The following is a 19,080-nucleotide window of genomic DNA, read 5'->3' as shown; positions in this document are numbered from 1 at the left end:
ATTCTGAAAGTAGTATTTTCATAGAAAGTGGGTTGAAAAATTGATTTATTTAGAAGTTTGCCAGTTAATTCTAGATCAATGATTTTTCATCTGAAGTATCTCTAGACTATAGCCTGGATGATAAACTCATGGCCCATGTTTTGGGTTACATGTGTCTGGGACTGGAGAGGGTACAGGGGTTAAGTGCTTGGCTTCCATGTGACCCAGCCTAGTTCAATGCCTGACACTGCATATGGTCCCCTGAGCTCTGCCAGGAGTGATTGATTGTGGAGCCTGGCAACAGGCGCCAGAGCAGGTAAGACCTGTCCCCGCGTAGCAGGTGAGACCTGTCCCTGCATAGTGACCCAGTAGGGAGTGTCTGGGCGCATTTTACCAGCACCCGGCATCCGGCCTTGCGTCTCACGTCCCCCTCAAGACTCATTCCTCGCAGCAGCATCGAGCCCTAGTTGGGATTGGGCCGAGGCAAAGCTGAGTCGGGAACGTGATAGGTCAGCAATGCTAAACTTGATGTGATTGGGCCGTCCCCTTAAGCCAAGACCCCCGATAAAATATGCGTATATCTGGCAATAGACAGAGCGGACATCAGCTGTCTCTCAGAGTGGTTTCTCCGTGAACCTGTCATCCTTCGCCCCATGTCTGCCCGGACCCGGTACCCAACGTGTCTGGACACATTAGGGGAAAAAACTGTTCCCCAATACCTGTAAGCACAATGTCAGGAGTAAACCCTGAACAACATTGGAAATGGATCAAAAAGAAAAAAAGAAATAAGAAAAGAAGGAAGAAAAAGAGGGAATGGAAGGGAAAAGGAAGAAAAGGAAGAGAAGATTTATTATTAATTCAAACATAATTAATTTGTTTGAATAACATAATTGAATTAAAATGAATTTTGAATTAGTGGATTAATTAATGAACCAGAGGGTTGATTAGTTAAAAAAACGTAGTATGAAAAACCAGAAATTTCTGCATTCAAAGACTTTGCAGAAATATGACCTTTGCTGATGGGCTCTAGCCAAGTAAACAAACATAAAGCAGATCTACTGCAAGCTTATTCTGGAGGTTTTATGAAAATTATATTGAAATAAGCCATGACTTTAGTATTTTTTTATTCTTAGATGATCATATACAATGATGTATACTAATTATCTAGCTCACTGGCCAACATCTATGAATAGAAGTAGTCTTTATCTCTGCTACTCTTCTTATTTTAGTCACTGTTACTTCTTCTGGAAGGTGAAGCATTTGGGGGACTCGAATCTCCAGGCTCAGGGTCTTATCTGATGGTGGTAATATACAGCCCTGGGGGGCATGGCTTAGACACATGTTAGTCAAGTGCCTCAACCTTTCTATTATCTTCCTGGTCCCATTGCTATTATTATTGTCTTTCAGCTCCTCTTCCCCTTTTTATTTTATTATATTTACTAAGTCTAGCAAATACCTTAACACAATTTTAAAGTGTATTATATGTTGTAGCACTCATAATTTATGTCTTCACTGTTATTTGGATCCCTAGATGTATTCCGTCCAAAGAAAATTTTCTTGTGAACAATGATTGGAGTAACAGTACCCCACTTCTGAAAGCCTTCCCTTCAGTCACCCCTAGGCGATTTATTTACGTAAAAATGCGACTATTTCAAGTGTAAATGCCCATAATTTTCTGTCAGGATGTTCATTTGAGTATATGCTTCAGATGTCCAGATCCACCAAGGGCCCCCATTAGAGACTGAAAACGTTGCCAGGATTCTGCTGAGGGCCCCAGCAGAGAACTAACAAAAGCACATCACGAGGGACAGTGTGAGATCAATAGGGAGGGAGAGGGCAGGGAGGTCACTGCAGTGGAAATTTTTTATGTCAAGAAGTATGTGAGCTCAATCCGGCAGGGGGCAGGTAACAGGGATCACTTCAAAAGTTGGACGAGTTTGTTTAGGAGGCAATACAATCTGGAATTAATGCTTTTTGTGTTTGATTAAGCTACAGTGATTCTGAAGTGGATTGATCATTTCTTTCCATCCCTGCCCTTATTTCAGCTTGTTCTTTGGACTTGCAAATGAATTTGTTGCCCGTCTTCTTGTGTCTCTTCAGCACCTTTGTTTCTTGGTCTCAGTAACACTGAATACTGAGTCCTCTTTGCCTCAACATCTACTCCAATTTTAACAGGATGAGACTGATAAAGTCGAAATTATTTGAGTGAGAGCTACTTAGTTTTCTTGTGGTTGGATTTCTTGCAATTGATAAAACTCAGAGCAGACTTAAAATAGAGATGTCTGTCTAGCTTTTAGGTGTGATTCTCTCTCTCTTTCATGTCTCTCTCTAGTTTGTTTTTGAGCCACACCAGGCAGTGCTCAGGGAGTACTCCTGGCCCTGGCACTCAGGAATCACTCCTGGGACACTTGATGGACCAAATGGGATTTCGGAGATCGAACCCTCGTTGGTTGAGTGCAAGACGAGCACCGTACCCACTGTACTATCACTCCGACTCCATAGTTATGATTTTTTTTTAATAGGCACCTCCCCAGTGACACCGGGGTGCCTGCAGGAGTTCCTCTCAGTAGCTGTTCCTCCCAGGGGATAGGCTGTGTGGGCTCAAGCATGCAAGCTGTGAACTGTACCTTTCTCAGCTGCGTTCCCTGCACTAGCCTGGCCTGCTTCTTAAATGAACATAATTTAAGTTGTGCCCTGTTTAGACAAGTGGGTCGGTAGTATCCACTGTATGCTTATCTGTGTTCAAGCTGATATTTATCTGTCTACATTTTCTAGAAAGGTAGAATGGTCAATGTTTAGTGGAATTTAAGAATAAGGAGTCACCAAACTTTTGGGCTGAGCATCTACAGCATGTCTTTTCACGTCTTTCCTGTAGGTGGCAATGTTTCTCTCAAACTACTGCTTGCAACATCCTGGGAGTAGGTCTTCTGAGATCTTTGCTTCCTATCTGTGCATTTCTTTGTCTAGAATCCTGTCTGCTGGTTTTGGGAGATTGTTTTGATTGTAACCTGCATGATATACTTGGGAAAAGGCAGGAAATAATTTATGACTCATCATTTTTGTCACACCTCTGGATGAAGAAAAAAATTTTTTCATTTATTTTAAACATACAAAGACCTACTGCATGAGATTTAATATTTCTAATGATGGGGAGGGAAATTGTAGAACAAAATAAATGCAGCCTTGAGGGCTGATAGAATATGGAGTGAAAACCCAATCTCAAATGCTTGGACGCCATGTAATTTGTTTTTAGTCAAGTACTTAATCTGTTTAAACCCTTGTAATTTTTAATTATATGGCAATAACTTTTGCTATTAAAGAGTAATTTTGGAGATCAGAAATAGTACATGGAAAGTTCTTGGCATGTTAGTGGATATTGTTATAGTAATTTTTCTTAAAAGGTAATTTGATGAAAATATGATGCTCCTTAAAGTAATATTTCTGAAATAAACATCATAAAGTTTTGATTTTCCTTTGATTTTATTATGGGATCATAAATGAGTATGACTTGTATTTAGCAATAATTCATGAATTAATTACTCTTACCTAATCTGGAAGTTACCACTTTTCATAATCATTAATTTTGTGAATTACCTAACTTAATAGACGACTGGAAGGTTGAATCACCAACACATGGAAGTAATATGAAGGGCTGGGGAGACATTGAAAGCATTACTCATCCTATGGATCTTTTAAAAACTTTATCACTGAGATATGACAATTTATTTGGCATGAAATGCAACTGGAAAATGTCAATAGCAGAAGAAAAATGTACATTCAGTATTCTGGAGCAAATGATATGAGGCCACTTTTTCAAAGATTTTGAAAATACCTCAAATTCTATTGTGGCTCATAATGAAAGCATTTGAAGTATTGGTGTCTGTTTCACCAGTGAAGTATTTAGAGCCAGTAAGCACCAGCAGTCTGTTTTCTGATATCATTAATCATAAACTGTCAAGATTAAACCCCTACGCATTTGCATCTAACTTTCAATACATTACTCTCTGGACATTAAAGCATAGATTTTTTTCTTTTAGGATTCAGAGATCTACAAACTCTATTTGATTATTTTTATCATTTAAAATATGTACTTATTCATTTAGAAAATTATGCAATCAAGAAGGATTTAGAAGACCAGTCATTTAAAGAACAGCATTCAAGGACATCAGCTAAACTACTTATCTCAGCATTAATTGAAGTCATAGGAATTCTAAAATATGTGAAAATATTCAGAGATATCAACAACAAAAAGTCTCTTGCCCCTCGCCAGGCTGTCTTTCCCGGAGCCCCTCGTAGGGGGTGGGTTCCAGTTTACCTCCCCGTCCTGAGCAGAGCTCCGAAGCTGAAGACCTCCGGAGCCTAGCCACAGCCATGCTCAAGGCCTCTCTCTGCACGTTTGGACGAGCTTCATGCATGAAGGAACCAGCAGAGGAACCCAGGTGTGTGGGACCTGGGGCTGAGACCTCCAAGCCTGCTTGGATCAGGACTGGGCCTCTTCTACCCAGATTCCCCATTTTCCAGTAGCTAGGTGGTCACACCCAGGGACTGCCCCAGCGCCGGGTAATCCCTGAAAGATCCTCCAATGCTGCACCGTTGGGAAGGAGTAAAGAGAGGCTTCTAAAATCTCAGGGCTAGGAAGAATGGAGATGTTACTGGGACCACTCGAGAAACTTGATGATCAATGGGATGATGATTATGTCTATGACTGTGCACATACCCAGACTGAGAACTACGTGAATAAACCAGGCTTTTGGACTATCTCCCAAGGCCCATTCCAGTAACTTCCACAACCTCAGATTCAAAGATGTTCCCCATTCTTTATGAATTCACTGAAGTTTTGCTCTATTTAAGTTTTATTTAAAAAATTGTAGAATCTGACTATTCTGTTCAACATTTTTTTTTAGCAAGATGGATTTATTGGAAAGATGTGAGGGGTGAGAAAGGAGGTACATGTTTCAGAGAGAACAGGAGTTTTTCCAGAGTGGAAAGACAATAGCAAAGGAACAGAGAAAAGCAGAGGAGATAGATGTTCAAGGAAGGACGCAGGCTTGAAGAGTGAACCTCCACATTGTGTGCATGGCATCCCAGGTGCCTATGTCAGTGTTTCTGTGTATTGTTGTTTAATACTCTTTAATTATTAGTGATTTGTATGTCTTCTTTGAAGAAATGTCTCTTAATTAATTTGAAATAGGGTGGCCTGTTATTCTAATTATATAATTTTTCAAAGAATTATATAAGTCAGGTATATGTACCATAATCAATATCTCTTTTTAATTCTCGGGTCATACGCAGTCACACTCAGGGCTTACTCCTAGCTCTGTCCTCAAAGATCATTCCTTGAGGGGCTGGAGCAATAGCACAGCGGGTAGGGCATTTGCCTTGCATGTGGCTGATCCGGGTTTGATTCCCAGCATCCCATATGGTTCCCTGAGCACCACCAGGAGTAATTCTTGAATGCATGAGCCAGGAGTAACCCCTGTGCATCGCCAGGTGTGACCCAAAAAGCCAAGAAAAAAAAAGATCACTCCTTGAGGGTTTCAGAGAACATGTGGGGTGTTGGAGATTGCACTCCTGTTGAACAGAATTAAGGCAAGCACCTTGGCTGCTGTACTAGCTCTCTCATCCATAGATGGGGAATTCTTAATTTTATCGCACTCATATATATATATATCTGTATATATATATGTATATATATATAACTTCTTTATACCCGACTTCTTTATTGCATTCAAAATTGTATTTTATTCAGCACTGTGAATTACAAAGTTATTCATAGTTCGGCTTTTGACAATGTCCCATCCCCAATCCCTCCACCAGTGGCAACTTCCTTCCACCAGTGTCTCCAGATTCTCATGTTTATGCTCTTATCCCAGCCCCAGTCTTTGCATTGACAGACACATTTTATATTTGGTCATTAACATTTGGGTCTCATGATTTCAGTGTCGTTGACTCTGTGGTTTGGATAGTTATCTCTGTCATTCTTTAATCCCACCAAGGTACCTGAGTCCCCTTGGCACCTGCCTCCTTTGCTTTTCATTTATTCCTTCTCTACCACTTCACTCTATTTCTTTCCCTCTCCAATCCTACCACTGGTGTCAACTTCCCTCCAGCAGTTTTCCCAAATTCCCTGTCCACCTCATCCCTACCCGTCAACTTGACAAGCACATAACAAAGTTTCAAGCAGCTCATGTTTTCAGTTTTATTGAGTCTGTGCTTTGGATCTACGGCTATACCACTAGCCTATCTCACCAGTGTAATTACAGCCCTGATGCCTGCTAACTTGTTCCTTTACGTTCTCTTCTTCTCCCCCACCCCACCCTGATTATTTCCTTCTCTGTTCTCTCTAAACACTGGAGTCAAGGGTATCTTAGGCACCCGCCTTTTATTACCGTATATTTCCTCTTCCAGTATTCTATATACCACACCTGAGTAAGATCATCCTGTGTTTGTCTTTCTTCTTCTGCATTCACTCAACATGATATCCTCAGGTTCCAACCATGTTGCAGCAGATTGCATGATTTCATCATTTCTTGCAGCTTGGACACTGTTTTGAATGAGATAGAGTCTTTGAACTCTTTCTCCTCTGATTCATCATTTGTACATAAGAATGTGTATTGACTTTGTAAAAGCCAGCCACTTTGCTGTCTTAGTTTTGTGTTCTTTTTAAAAAATATTTTAAATAAAGTAGCAGGATTTGTGATCATTCTACTTACAATTTATTTTGTATGCATGATTCCAACAACACACCTACCACCAGATCTTTCTAAATGTTGTACAAGCAACCACAAGTGCCATAGGTGAGTGCCATAGTCAATGGCAAAGTTATCACAAGTTTGTCTTGTCCTTTAAATAAGTTCTTTTGAGATTTTTCCAAAACTGCTTTCAAGGCTATGGATTACATAAAGTGTTGCAGATACATGAAGCTCTGTATTTAATTCCTTCAAATATGAATGAAAATATATCTGGATAGAGTGAGGTTATAGATTCTTAGGTAAGGTGTTCACTTCACAGATATATTTTTGCTTGTTTTGTGGTTTTATTTCTACTCAATCCCACCATTCTTCTCAAGGTCACAGGTATAATCTCATTTGATACATTTGCTGTGAGTTGTATGGTTTTTCCCTTGTATGTAAGTTCCTTTGTGGATTTTTCAGTATTCTGTCTCTGTCTTTGGTTTTTGCCATTCCCAGTTACAAAGCATCTTGGAGTGTTTCTATGAGTCTGTTTTGTTGGGACCTTTCTGCCCGCTCAGTTCAGGATATGTGAATGTGAGCCTGTGGAGATATCAGATGGTGTCTGGAGGCTGCTGAGACCCATCTGGAAGGGAGGAAATCTGCTCTGATTCCAGAAATCTCCTAGGAATGACAACCAGGAGGTTAACCTCACCTGGAAGGCCAGAGGAGCAAGTCTAACCTTCTGCATTCTTTGAAGGAAATATATGTCTGCCCCACCTTTTTGAATATGGTTTTCTATATTTTCTTCTAGTTATTTTTATTTTATTTCATTTTACTTCTTCTTATGTTTCTGTTTTTCCTACAAATTGACCCTGAATTCTGATAGTGTACTTGGCAAAGAATAAATCTAATTAAGTAGTTTTTTCCCTCATGCAAAAGAAAATAGAAAAGAAGGCTTGAATAAGAAGATATAGCCTGACAAAAGGGAGATCACGTTTTCACATAATTTATCAGATCAAAAACTAACATAAAAATATGTAAAGCTCTCATAGAACTCAGCAACAAAATCCTAATGACCCCATCAAAATGTGGTTCATCTTATGGGGCTGGAGCAATAGCACAGCGGGTAGGGCATTTGCCTTGCACGCGGCCGACCTGGGTTCGATTCCCAGCATCCCATATGGTCCCCTGAGCACCTCCAGGAGTAATTCCTGAGTGCAAAGCCAGGAGTAAATCCTGTGCACTGTCGGGTGTGAGTCAAAAAAAAAAAAAAAAGGTAGTCCATCTTAGATACTTATTAAAAAAAACTGCAGAAGCTGACAAGTCCCTGAAAAAGTAATTCTTTTCACTATTATTAGGAGAATGCACATCAAAATGACACTGAGGTTATTATCTCACACCATTGAGAATGGCATATAGCAAAAGCATCAGGTATAACCAGTGTTTGTAGGTATATTACCTGGTTCAGCTTCTGGAAAACAAGATAAAAACGTCTCAAAAAAGAAAGAGTTGAGCTTCCTTGTAAAGCAGTGATGCTACTTCTTAGTATCTGTCCCACAGATATAGATACATTACTGAGAAAATACACATGCACATCTATGCGTATTGCAGCCTTAGCACATTAATCGTGTGTTTACATTAAACAACGCCAGTATTCAGTGACAGATGAATGTGTAAAGAAGTTGTATATCTAGGGCACTATGCAGTCATAAGGAAAGATCATGCCGTGGAGGGACTGGAAGGTATTAGATTAAGCAAAGCAAGGCAGAAATGGGGAGTACAGATGTCAGATATTCTCACTCTGTGGGATATGGAGAAACAGGACCTGGATTACAAACTGAGAATGACAACCAAGTCAGTCCTGGAGGGCTGGGGGGGAAAGCATGAATCAGACGTGAAATGACTTAAGGACATTGTTTGAGAGGCTTAGATTTGGTGGAGGAAAGGAAAGGTCCCTCAAAATCATAATTGTCCACATTGTTGTAAACATATGACCCAAACCATAGTATAAAACATTTAAAACGAGTTTATCAGATGGGTGGGGTGTGAGGGTAGAGTGAAATATGAAATATTGATGGAGGAATGTTGACATTGGTGGTTGATGTGAACGTCAAACGTTTTATTCCTGATACTATTATTATATCATAAATAAAAGGCCTTAAAAAAGTGGCAAAGAGTATGAAAAAGTTACGCAGCATTATGTGAGAATTAGAATACTTAATCCAGAAATATACAAATTGTCTATTTATCACAGTTAAGTTAGATTTATTCAATAAATTTTGGCATTCAAAATATATCTCACTAATGTTTGGAGGAAATGAGGAATTTTATAACATTTTTTCATAAACTTTATACTTTTCAATGTTTTGTTCAATGAAGCCGACAGGATCACTTCAGTAACGATTACTGAGGTTTCAGAGCTCTGTGTAAGAACTATAATAAAAATATGTCAACTCTTGTGGGAATTCTTCTTTAGGAAAACCTGCTAACAGCAGGATCCTTTGAATCATCTCCTGTAGATCAATCTGACATTACTTTTTCAGCTGTTCCTCCTGAGATTTCTCTGAAGCTATAAAGAAAGGAAACAATATTTCTTTTATGGCTATCATAATTACTGAAATGGAATCACCTGGTGTGCTACACCCACCTTTGCAAAAGTATGGCTTGATAAAATACTGGAAAAAGAATTGGAAAGTTTTATGTGTGTCAAAGTCAAATGCAATTCAGATATCTGCCCACTTTGAACTCTATCTGTGTCAGATACTTGAGGTGATGAGAGTCAACTGCATCTCAAAATAGATCTGTTTATTCAATGACTTTCAGTTCCATACAATCATTATTTGATATTCAAACACAATTTAAAAGTTAAGAGAATATTCTAGGCACATCACATTTCTGCATAATTTTAACATTTAGCTTACTTTTATATTATTTTATCTAATATTGTCCGAAATTCCAAATTAGTAAATGCAACATTAAGATTGAGGTCATCTAATTATAGAAGGGAAATTCACTAATAAAACCACATCTGTTTCAACAAATTATGTTTTGTACTTTCGTGTTCATAAATGGGGAGGGAGACACTGCAATCCTGAAATGTGCCATATATTGACAAAAAGCCAATAGTAGAAACTGTGACATTCAATGAGGCTATTAGCCATTTTCTACTTTTTCACTGAAACTGACTTGGCTAAAATCCTGGTAATGCACTTGCTTAATTTTCTGAGAAACATATTGCTTATTTATAAAGTTGTTAGAAGGTTGTCTATCTTGTAGTGGTTATATAAGCATTTCTCAAAATAACATAAAACTTATCTGCAATAAAGCCTAGCATTTAACAGGTATATATTTGGAAATTTACACTTCTTTTAGTTCTTTCTTTTACAATTTTATTTGTGTCTCACACACCCATAAAAAAATGCTTTAAGGTCTTTTTGTCTTCTAAACAGAAAAGAAATGTATAGCATTCACACACACACACACACACTCACACACACACAGCATTAATCCAAAGTAAACAAATAAAAAGGTTTGGACAGACCAATTATTTTTTCCCAACAAATAATTGCCATAAGTACTTAAACTTAGTTTCCAAAATTTTCAGTGTTAGGTAAGCATAGTTTGGAATTTCCAATGTTAGATGCTCTATACATGAGGACAATGGAGGAAATAAGCAAATAATATAATGGGGAATAAATGTAGCTAAGTGAACTGTATCATATAGTTTTCAGTGCCCAGGTCTATCATCTTTTTTCTTGGACATTTCTCATCTCAAATTCAATTCTCATTATAACATTAGGGTATGCTACATTATTTTTATGTATTCTTTGCATATATATCTTCTTTGGACTGGAGCGATAGCACAGCGGGTAGGGCTTTTGCCTTACATGTGTCCGGTCCAGGTTCAATTCCTCCACCCCTCTTGGAGAGCTCGGCAAACTACCAAGGGTATCCTGCCCGCACAGCACAGCCTGGCAAGCTACCTGTGGCGTATTCCATATGCCAAAAACAGTAACAACAAGTCTCACAATAGAGATGTTACTGGGGCCCACTCGAACAAATCAATGAACATTGATGAACAACGGGATGACAGTGCTACAGTGCTATATCTACTTTAGTTGTCTTTAATATGTTGTAACCATCAAATGGGTTTGAGTTTTAACTTTTAGCTGTTTATTTAGATCAACTTTTGCGCATATTGAATTACATAATGATTTTTTAAGTATTGACTTTTAAGCAAACTAAGATTTTTTTTTTTATAGATTTACTGAAGACATATATTTTGTATTGAAATTGTTCTTTGTTTTTTTTTTTGTTTGTTTGTTTGTTTGGACTACCTCTGGTGGTGTTAAGTCTTTTTCTTAACTCTGGGCTCAGAGATCTCTCCTGAAAGTGCCTGGGCTTGATAGCATGCAAGCAAGCACCTTAACCCCTGTACAATCTCTGAGGCATGAAAATGACATTTTGACCTTAAAATATCAGTGAATTTAATCATACATTTGAAGAAAAATTATATGAAGATTATTTAACTTACCTAGGAAAACTAATCAACATGTTTGATAATAAAATAGATTACATATAACTTTCCATGGTCCTAAATATTATGATATTTATACGTATATATGTTATTTATGATGCTTTTGACAGCAGTAAAGGAAAGATGATTTAAAGGAGAACGTTTTATTATGTCAGAAGAAGCAAGCTATTCAATGATGTCAGATTCTGACTCGAATCAGCTGTCCTCCACGTGTTGACTGCAGCCTTCAGCGCTGTATTTTTATGAATCCAAGATGTTGCTGCAGGCTTTGTAATCCAACACAACTTTGTCCAAAACATAAATGGCAGCTTGCCATCAAGACTGTTTTTATGTACTGGAATTTAGTATTGCTCAAGTCCCTAACAAAGTTCCTCTTAAATCTCATTGATGAAGTTCCTGGTGGATTCAGTTGTCCAGCAGAAATATTCATATTTCACTTTTATTCTGAAAAATTATAGAAGAGAATCATCAATATTTACATTTGACTTCATATCTATGCCCAAAGAACTTAGAGGTCTCAAATATGTCGTTTTAAGGTTCTAGTTTTTAAAGTGATCCTGGCAAGAAATAAAGTAGTGGGTTCTAGGTAGGACACCAATAGTGTCTGCCACACAAATTTTCTAATAAACAAATTCTAGTTTCTAACTGTTAAATTATGCAAATTAGATTTCATAATTTATGCAAAAGTTCTACGTGATGATTGGGTTGTGTCTGAATGTAAATTTAAGTAGCACAAATTACTGCTAAAGTAGATTTAACTTTGTTTTCTATACAAAACTATTGATAAAGATATGACCGGTGAATCTCAGGTTTTGGTCATTTTGCTTATTTATATTACTTTTGATGATATTCTAAATAGTTTCTTTGATTTTTCCTTAGCATTAGATACGTTTACCCAACAATATATGCTCAAAAACACTAGACAAACTTCTGGACATCTGACAGATGTAAGTAAGATTTATATAATAACTGAAAAGTATAATAACTAGCATTATTCATAATAATTGAATACAAACATTCTATTTTAATCTTTAATCTTTAATGGCATTGCTATTAAAATGCTTAATATTACCTACTCTGCAGAGAATAATGGAGTACTATATTTTAAAAAAATTCTTAGTAATCTAGCCACATACTTACATAACTTAATGTTGCATATGTGATTTTTTTTTAGTAACGTGGAGACTTATAACTGATTGCAAAACTTTTATAGTTTGTTTCTACTAAAGTATACCACATTTTAAGTCTGACATAACATAGTTTCACCTAAATTTCCAGTCCTTCACTCCACCAGAGCCTTATAGATTTAGATATTATGTTAGATCTTTAATGTACTTGAGTTGACTTTGTGTCTGGTGGTAAGACAGCGTAAATACACTAATTAATGATTAGTCTAGGAATTGAGTCCAGTTCCTACATATGCATGGCATGTGTTCTAATACAAAATCACATCCCTCTACTAATTTCATACTTTTGTATGACTGCAATATGCACATATTGAGAATATTATAGTCAGTGAAACAAACTGGTCACTTAGGGACAAATACTAGGTGGTTACACTTTTATGTGCTATCTAATAAGAAAGGGTGAATTTTGATGATCAGATTTGTAGGATACGGCAAAGATGGAATTTCTAATTAATTTTGTTTTTAGTTATATATAAGAGAAAAATTTCTAGAATGTAATTGTGTAAGATGAGTATGTTTTAGAGATTTGAAATGCTTTTTGCCAATAAATAGCAATGTGCTACTATATTCTTAAAACTGATTGAGAGATTAGGACTCACCTGACACTGTTTTTACTACAGTAGAATAATTTTACACTCTAAAAAAACAGTATTGCCATTGAGATAAGTTTTAAAAAACTGCATGCAATATTTGTTCATAACATTCATTTTATGTGAATAAAATAATATTTGTAGTCGCAACATACATATTTTCTGAGTTATAATAGATGTTATAAAAGTTATAACATGCTGTTAAAGCTTAAGGAACCACTCTGAATTAGAACATGTTTGACTAGTTAATGTGAAAATATTTAATAACTCTTACTAAAATGTGATTAAATATTAAACAAGCTTATTCTATGAGGCAAAATAAGAAGACGTTTACATCAATAACATTACAGAGGGATCTACAGAGATCAGATGACCTGATAGTTTTACTCAAATTGAAAGAAAAAACACTATAATGAGCAAGCTACAAAATCACACATAACTAGATTAGGTGTTTCTAAAACACAACAGGCTATGAACGTGTGATCTGGGAAAATGGAAGAACTGTCAAAGGGAGCAAGAAATGGATTGGGACTTTGGGCAAACGGGGTGTTTGAGTGTCAGATATGTACAGTACAGCCCTCACAGTCAGAGTTCCTCATGAATTTTCGTATTAATTCTCAGTGAAATCTACACATCCACTTTGATACTTAAACTCTGTGTGTGTGTGTGTGTGTGTGTGTGTGTGTGTGTGTGTGTGTTTGGGTTTGGGCACTCTTACCTGGTGGTTCTCAGATTTACAGAGCCAGGGCTCTGTATTCAGGGATCACTCCTGGGCGTTCTTGAGGAACCATAGTTTGGGATTAAATCCTCCTGTACCATGTGCAAAGCAATCACCTGACCCACTCCACTATCTCTCTGGTTTCATGATGCTTTTATTTTTAAATATATTCTTAATTGTGTAGAATTTTTTATCATGATCTTTATATGAGCAGGTATTAGTTTATAATGCTATAAGATTTCAAGGGTACAACTTTATATATCTATATGTGTATAGGATTTACCATATTTTCCATTAAATTTCCGTTGCCACCCCACCCTTCAAAAGGTCCTTCTGCCAATTCTTACACTCCCTCCCTCTTTCCCTCTAGTAACCACCATTGTTTTCACTGAGTCTAGGAAGTAGTCTTATTGTTTTTGCCAGTTTGTACCCTTAATTTTTTTAAAAAAAACTTTCACATGTATAAAAGTGCCTTGTAATTGTTTCACTTCTCAACATAAACACCTTACCATAAATTCATTTTGAACCAAATGATGCAAAAGAAGAACAAAATTTCACTTTCACATCACATACTCACCTCACCTTATATTGATTTTGAACAAGACAGTCCCAGTTTACATTGCTGTCCACCAGGTAGACCAGATTCAGAGTTTGTTTCCTACCTCCCTTGGATTTGGGGCCACACTTGGTTGTGCTCAGGGCTGATTCCTCTCTCTGAGCTCATCAATCACTCCTGGTGAGCTTAGAAGACAACGTGGGGTGCCAGGGAATAAACTCAGGTCAGCTGCTAGCAAAGCAATTACCCCCTCTGTAATCTTCCATCAGATATATGATGTCACTGTCACTGTCATCCCGTTGCTCTTCAATTTGACCAAGTGGGCACCACTTACGTCTCCATTGTGAGACTTATTACTGGTTTTGGCATATTGAATACGACATGGGTAGCTTGCCAGGCTCTGCCGTGCAGGCGGGATACTCTCGGTAGCTTGCTGGGCTATCCGAGAGGAGTGGAGGAATTGAACCCGGGTCAGCCATGTGCAAGGCAAATGCCCTACCGCTGTGCTATTGCTCCAGCCCAAATATATGATGTACAAACAATTTTTTTCAGTTGGTAGTTTCCACTTTTGTGTAAAAACATTTTAAAAAATAAAATTGAATATAGACATGTAATCTGGCTGTAGAACATTGACTTGCATATATGAGATCCTGTGTTTGATAATGGCTCTACAAAAACAAAATATTAGCCATGGCTAGGATAGTTAGAGGGAATTGAGCAGGGACTACTTCTGGAGGTACTTGAGTGGAACAGCTTTTTAGTTTGATGTCACATTTGCTATTCCTTGCTTCCCTTTGCAATGGAATTGAGTCTCCTAACCTATCTCTGATGTTGAAGCAGAGCCTTGAACTGTGTTTCACAATGAGCCAATGAGCACAGTTGGGGAGCAATCCAAGGAAGGACAGAACCTGAGCACTGGAATCCTTATATCTAACTGTGGCAACTTCGTTTACAAAAGTTACAAAAGTTCCCAAAGGCTGGAGAAATAGTACAGGTGATAAGTAAGGTGTTTGCAATTTGCCCTTGACAATATGATCCCCTAGCTCCTCATATGGTTCCTCCATTTACCACTTTTTGCTAAGCTCAGAACCAGAAATAATTCCCAAGCACAACTGTGATGTAACCATCCTTCCATACTATGCCACTCCCTGCGCCCCCCTTCCCCGCAATGTCTATGAGCCTTCTAATATCACCGTCTTTTTCTAGCCAGATTACTAAAACTAGCCTTTTAGTAATCTGGCTAGAGAAAAGTTCTAGTGTGAGTCAGAAAAATGGTACAGTGATTCAGGGGCTTGTCTTGGACATGACCAACCCTGGTTCTGTCTCCAGCACCATATATGGCACCCCAAACACTGCTAGGAGAGAGCCCACAGCACAAACCTGGAGTAAGCCCTGAGCACAGCAGAGAGTGGCCCAACACTGCTAAGTACTACCCACTCCGAAAACTTTTTAGTGATATATCTAGACTTAGCAATGAGGAGAAGCCTTCTCTTCCAAGGCCATCAATGTAACTACAGTCTAGTGTCTTCTGGTGTAAAATCTACACTATGTAATAAGGAAAAACTAAATTCCTAAAGGCAACAGAGCTGAGAAATAGGATTTAGTAAGAAACTGATAACTTTGTGTGTGTGTTTGTATGTGTGGAGTTGGGGAAGAAGTTACACTAGGACCACGATGGAGGAAAGCTGGTGCTCTGATTGAGAGAGGGGTGTTTGGAAGTCTTATGCATAAACCACTACCATTAACAATATTGTAAATCAATACTGAAAAAAAAACAGGCAAAACAAAATGCTACTCTCTGTCTTGGAACCACAGAACTGACAAAGCTTGGAAGGCTGAAACTTCTACTTACTTCATTGACACCCAAACAAGAGTTCCTTCAGAGTGTGTCATACAGACCCCTGCCACTGGTTTCTAGAGGGAATTAGCCACTGAACTCCTACAGATCTGCTGGGCCCTAGAGGGAATTGTCCATCAACTCATACAAATAATAGGTCTGGTCACCAGTAAATAACAAAAATTTTCATACTCAGGTAGGTCTTCCCAAACCTAACCCAGAACTCAAGCTCCAGAAAATAAAGAAAAAGTCCTTCAAACCTAGAGTACTCCCTTAGTATAAAATAAAACACATGCCTAAAGAGGTTAAATTCAGTGACAGACTGAATGAGAATAAAATATCTTTAGAAATCAGTCAGCATATATGGAAATGGGGGGTTGTCTAACAGAAAATAATTTAGAATAACTACTTTCAAGAGAGTAAAATACATCAAATGCACAGGCACACTGAACGATTGTTAAATAAGAGAAAATACAGGAGCAGCGGGAGTTCCTCAGTGTTTCCTTATGCTTGAGTTTAACACATGTTGAGTGTTCCTTTAAGACTTACAGTATAGTAAGAATCCAAGTCTCCCAAAGGAAACATCTGCTTTGTAATTTGATAACAAACCAGGAATCATTAATTAGGTTGCAGTTCTCATATTGTATTTAAGATAAAACATTACAATGAATGTGGGACAAGAGTTATTTCATCTGATGGCAGTTGTCATATGGTTTTATATATGAGAGATTATATAAGATGAGCATTTGCAAAAATGAACGTCATAATATCAAAAGAATTAAGTAAAAGGCTGAAAATATGTACATTTTATGTAATTGAATGTTATCAACAGCCAAGATCCAGAGACTATTAAACTAAAACTCACAGAAGAGAGTGATGCAATATTTCCTAGAGCATGTAACCACATTTGTGGCCACACTACCTCTTTTATTCTAGCCCACTGATATACCTAAAGTAGCATACATTTGTTAGGTTTTAACATACTTGCCTGTATTCTCTTACATATGGGCTTAAATGGCTCCAGAATGAAATACGACCTTCACAGATTTCCCTCTTATTGTAGTGGGAAGATGTTCGCTGGAGTGGTGGGTGTTTAAATATTATCTGTAATGAACTATTGTGAACTACTTATGAAAATAAAATGTATAAATTGCAAAAAAATGTAATTGAGTGAAAGAATGAAGAAAAGTTATCTTAAAGTTTTAACTAATATAGATATTATAGTCAAAATTATAATGAAACAATTCACCTGTATACAAAGCATATCAAGGAATATATACTGCCCCTGACAAATGTTTTCTATACATGTACAACCCCTCAAAAAAATTTTCTACTTGATGGTTTGGTAACCAATCAAATTATTAGAATGATTCTTATAAACAAAAGCTACAGAAAATTAGAGAAATACATTGCAAGTGTAATGCCAATGATACTTAAAAAATCTTATTTGTGGTTAGAAGAGTTATCTGAACTGTTTAGGGATATTGAGCAAAAACTAGAAAAGTGGAAAGGTTTCCAGGTCATGTGGAGAACCGAGACTAGGGATTTACACAAACATACTGAGCACATCTCCATTTTTGTGGCAGTATATTGTAAAGTAGAAGAGAGTTGAAATTAAAATTATGAGATTCTGATCACTTGTCCTAATAAAGATACCTCAAAATTCCTTTTCATACATTTCAAAACTTAAGAGATTTTGTAATAAGTCCAATAGATTGTATGAAGAAAGGCTGGAACTACACAGAGATAGTGACTTCAAGAGAAATTTACAGTTTCCCCAGCATGACCTAAAATTCATTAAAAATGTAATATGTATTTATTAATAAATCTGGTTCATGGGATCAAAGAATAGAGACAGTAAGTTTACCCTCAATAAATAGAAAAGGGGACTTGGATCCTCAAGTATCGGGTAACTGGGCCTCCTGCAATTTACTACCAGATGGCCCAGAGGTATAAGATCTTACCTACTGGAGAACATCCAGAGACTTTCCTAGGTCTGATAAAATATACCCGCCCAATAAGATATTTCCGATACAGTGGTCACATTACTTAACGTTGATATGATTGCATGAGTGTGAAGAAGTTAATTTTGGTTATAAAAACAAATGATGTCCCTTGGGCCCTCAGAATTAGAAATGCTTTGCCATTCATTTTATAGTTTTAACAGTGGAAACCATAAATAGAAATTTAGCTCATAAAATGAGACGGTTTGAAAGTAAGGCTGAGATATATGTTAGAGAATTATTGTCAGACGATAATAAGTAAATGCTGGTTATGATGATGAAATACGGTGATCAGCTCAAATTTTGACTGCTTCAAAATTTACCTCTATATGTTGATTTTTTACATTTAAAGCAACAATAATTGTATAGATCCTGAAATTAAGCTATGTCCAAAGACCTCTGCATATACAACTTGGTACTAATGAGAAGGTTCAATGAAGAGGCAGGAAAAAATGATTTTGTTTTCATGGTTAAGTCATCAGACTGGACACACTACATCAAACTATAAGAATGACAGCTTCTCTACAACTTAGTTAGGAAGAGATTTTAAACCAAAAGTCAAAGGAATCCTGGGTGTAGTTGTCTCTTTGAAGTATGTTATATACGGGTTTGGGAGGGGACATTTTTTTTTCTGTAAGAACAATATAACTGGTAGAATATTTTTCACCAGTTTTGTGGAGAGAGAGAAAACACCAGAAAGAGCCGGTTGATAAGCTGACGGTCCTACTTGTATCAGCAGAAAGCTACATTATGCTTTCTTTCGGCATCTGGGCATACTAGGAATGGGCTGTATTAGAGGAATAAGATATTTGAAATGCAGTGGTCAAAGAAAAGGGAGCAAAGAGGATTTGTGGCTTGGTAGTGTGGCTAAGGAGAGACTTAGAAGATAGTACACATTCATAATTAAACTTGAGTGCTTTGTCAAGCCCACTTAAAGAATAAGTTGTTTCTTCTGAAATATTCAATAATTAATTAATGATTACACATGAGCTTGATTTC

At 37.2% G+C, this 19,080-nt stretch overlaps 1 protein-coding gene across 1 annotated transcript in view; it reads left to right on the top strand.

Moving 5' to 3' along the window:
* The window catches only part of CNBD1 (cyclic nucleotide binding domain containing 1), a 364,454-nt gene that overhangs the window by 297,756 nt on the left and 47,618 nt on the right, over window positions 1-19,080 (top strand). The window contains exon 11 of the mRNA XM_055124427.1: window positions 12,070-12,137. Coding sequence (XP_054980402.1) covers window positions 12,070-12,137 — 68 coding nt within the window. The remainder of the gene's footprint in view (window positions 1-12,069; window positions 12,138-19,080) is intronic.

This window comes from Sorex araneus, chromosome 2, assembly GCF_027595985.1.
Source record: "Sorex araneus isolate mSorAra2 chromosome 2, mSorAra2.pri, whole genome shotgun sequence".
Lineage (NCBI taxonomy): Eukaryota > Metazoa > Chordata > Mammalia > Eulipotyphla > Soricidae > Sorex > Sorex araneus.
Note: the sequence above shows the minus strand (reverse complement) of the source record. Positions and strands in the feature narration are given on the sequence as shown.